Source organism: Morone saxatilis, unplaced genomic scaffold (assembly GCF_004916995.1).
Source record: "Morone saxatilis isolate NCDOM2014 unplaced genomic scaffold, NCSU_SB_2.0 Contig15, whole genome shotgun sequence".
Lineage (NCBI taxonomy): Eukaryota > Metazoa > Chordata > Actinopteri > Moronidae > Morone > Morone saxatilis.
The window spans coordinates 9,468,348-9,472,013 of NW_023339707.1; the positions used below are offsets into that span (position 1 = coordinate 9,468,348).

At 43.0% G+C, this 3,666-nt stretch overlaps 1 protein-coding gene across 5 annotated transcripts in view; it reads right to left on the reverse strand.

Moving 5' to 3' along the window:
* prdm16 (PR domain containing 16) overlaps positions 1–3,666 on the reverse strand; it is a gene marked incomplete at its 3' end in the record, with an annotated part of 159,317 nt that overhangs the window by 15,269 nt on the left and 140,382 nt on the right. For all 5 annotated transcript variants that reach the window (XM_035656561.1, XM_035656564.1, XM_035656562.1 and 2 more), the window contains 1 exon segment: positions 359–499. In XM_035656561.1, coding sequence (XP_035512454.1) covers positions 359–499 — 141 coding nt within the window.

The window sequence follows — 3,666 nt, forward strand, 5'->3', positions numbered from 1 at the left end:
AGAGAGAGAGAGAGAGATGAGACATAAGAAGCAAAAAGGGGGAGAAACTGCTGCCTCCACAGAAGAAGACTGTGCCTTGATAATGGTTAATATGGGACTCAGGAGTGTCAGGCTATTCTTCAGCCTCTTCACATGGGTCATTTCCTAACAGCACTGGCAACTGGCCCAGCCACAGACACACAATAGAGCCATTCCTTGGTCATTACCAGCACACACATTTTGATACCTCAGTGGTAAACACACACACACACACACACACACAAATTCAAAACTCTCTGCCTTTTGCTGACAACACAGTGCTGTTTCTCTCATATCTGGAGTACAAATCCAACCGGGACATCTCTGTCATGTCACTCACCTGGTCTCCGGTGAGGTGACAGGCAGCGAGATTCTGCTCCTCAAATGACAGGGCAGAGCGGACATATTTGAGCCAGCTGTTGCTGGTGGCGTCCGGGCCTGTGTCCAGCGCAAACTTGATGTTGCCCATGTCGTCCACCACCTGTTGGAGAGCAACAGGTTACATATTATAAATGGGAAAAAAATCAAATAACAATTAAGAAATATCAATAAGAAATCAAAGAGCATCTTAAAAATGCTATTTTTTTAAGGTGCAAAACTGGGTATAAGCAGGCTGTGCCAGGAGTTTGATGTCAGTCAGCTTTAAGACACACAGAGGAAACGTGTCAGTGGGTGTTAGGGCCACCTAACCTTGTCAATCCCGACAACAAGAAGGGGAAAGAAGGAAGGGAGGAGAAAGCAGGAGGGAGTGGACAAACTGTGGCTTCTTTCACTTGTCTAAAGACTTTCTCTGGCACATATTGATCACCCTTTGTAACCCCGACGCCCCCGGAGACTCCCAAGAGTGGGTTTCACGTTACCCGCTTTCACAGAGAATGAAGGAGGATAGAGTTAGAGGTGAAGGAGGAAGAGGAAGAGGAAAATAAGAGAAGAGGGGGTTATTGTGGAGAAAAAAGTCAGGGGGAAACCAGGAATGGGTAACAATGCTTTTTGTATGCATATAAAAACGGGGCCCCATTCTTCACATATGTGTAAATTCTGAAATATTTTGAATGATAGGGATTAAGAAAGACAGTCCTCAAATTTGCCAAAATCACAGATATTAGACAAATATAAGCATTTATGAAACAGCCGAGATCACAATTCCTTCCACTCTTGGCTCCTTTGACTGCATTTATGTGTGTGTGTCTGGTGGAGTTTGGTGGTGCTGGCGAATCTGGGGGTTGGCTCGGCTGAAACCCCTAAGCTCACCCTCTCCACCAAGTTGGGGTTGAAGCTCCGATTTCCCCCGCAGCGCAGCATATGATACTGAGCCTGTGTGAATGCTCTGGGGAGAAGTGGCCTGAGACAGAGCAACTCCTCTAATTACAACTCCCAATCAGCCTGGCCTGAGTTCAGCGCTGACCTCTAGCTTGACTCTCTGCACTCCTAATCACAGTCAAATGTCTGCTGAAGGAAATCGAGGTGTGATGGAGAAGAACCAACAAACCATCTGACGTTTTTAAATGTGCAAAGTTCGTGAACCTCCCTAACTGGCCGCTTTTTTAAAGGCAAGGTTCGTGTTTTTTTTTTCCAGCTCGTAAAGTGTGAATGGTCATGTTCTTGGTGTCTCGGTGAGCGCGTGCAGAAGGTGTATTTTTGTGGGTGGGGGTGCAGGTGCCAAGTTTGGTGAGTAAATATGTAAAGGGTCTGGTTGGAGGTGTGGAAGAACTGCCATGTGCTTGTTTGTACAAATACGGCAACCGTTTTAGGCGAATGCATGTGCGCACGATTGAGTTAACAGCTTGAGGTAACAGAAATGTTGTGCTACTTTTGAGCCAAGGTGTGAGTTTACCCTCTTCACTAAATGCGCCTGCTTTAGAATAACAATGCCTGTTTGTGCCTTGGCTAAAAATAATCAAAACCTTGCCCTATGTTTAAAAACCCTGTTCCACAAGCCTGAAATAAGAACTGTGGCTACTGCTCATGTAAATGTATTTGCTGATTGTGAGAGTGGGAAAAGAGACTGTTTATGCAAATCAGTTCCTGTTATGTATTTTCTGTAATTCACACTGAGAAACCCAGAAGCAAATAATGTGATAATGTCCACTGGAAGAGCTTATAAATAAAAAACTGAATTGTATCCATTCCTCACACTCTACATCTACAGCTACTGCCTCTTCTGCTTCCAGTTTACAACTTAAACACCCACCTTGATCGAGTCCAGGCCTTTATTTTATGTGTGAAAACAGTCACTGAAAACTAACCAGGCATACTCCCTCCAACACACCTACTGCCCCACCCAATATCTTTTCTGCAGGCGTCGGAGTCAGAGTGCACTTGTCACGACGTTGTCGTGGAGCTGCGACAGGTATCGTACATGTTTTATGAACACATGGAGAAAAGCTGAGATCCAGGTGGGGTTGAGGTGGGATTATTTCTTTCTTTAGGGGAAATAGGTGTGGGAAGGGAGGAGGGTAACTGCACAGACTGACACACACGTATGAACACTGTCATACGTATTGGGCATGGTAGTACACACACACATTTTGGTTCCCCCCGTCTCCCACACACACACCAAAGGATTTGATCATGGGCTTAATGAACAGCAGACCTGTGTGTGTGCTTTTTTTGTATGTGCATGTGTGTGTGTTGTCTGGGAGGCCTGCTAACACCCTGTCTCCGGGTGGAAGCCTGATTTATAAGGCTTCAAATGAGGTGCAACAGAGAAGGAGAGCCAGAACAAGCCTGCGGCTGATTGTTTGTTTATTTACCTTTCTTTTTCATTCTTTCCCCCCTCCCTACGTCACAGGGGGGAGGAGGACCCGGGTGGAAATCATCAGCTCCACGTGCGAAAAGGGTTTCAACAAAACAAAGCAAATCTGGCTTAACGTTTCCCTGTAAATGTCTTCATATCAGAGGCTAGAAACAAAAACTGTGACACTAAAGATACCAGGAATAATGTTTTTATATGTTATATGATGTTTCATACAATTTTTTATTGTTTATTCTCAATAATAGATAATTTTGATGATTATTCCTATCAAAAAATAAGTTTGGCAGGGCTACAAACACAAGCTGTCAGACAATCAAATGGGTTTTAAACACTCAGGTTGGTCAGATTCATTCGGAAGATAAAATGAACACTAAAGCACCCAGTAAATTGCCCAAAGTGCCCGTTCTAAACATCCATCACAGTTTAGAGATTTATTTCCTGGTTTAACTTTGACCTACAGAACTTGCTGTAGGTAAGCGCGCATAGTTTTCTTGTGTAATAAGGGATTATTGTCAACATTTGAGGGTTTGATAAGTGGTTTTAAATAATGTGGCTAAACTGTTTGCTTGTTTACAACCTGCTTGTGTTTCTTGCCTCGTCACACTTCGTTGAAGTAATTTTGAGGGGTTTCTAAATCCTAAAAATTCTAAAGTTATTATAACTGATACAAATGATGGCAAAACTTATGAAATTAAGTTCTACTAATTCAAGAGAATGATCCTGTAAGTGCAGCAAAGAGAATATAACAGTCGCTCTGATAATAATACTGTCATAATGATTAACTACACAGAAAAACACATTTTAAAAATGTCCATTTCAGAGCTTTATCTAGCCTTATGTTTGCCTTTATTTGATCAGAAAATGATTCACATGACAGCACACACACACACACA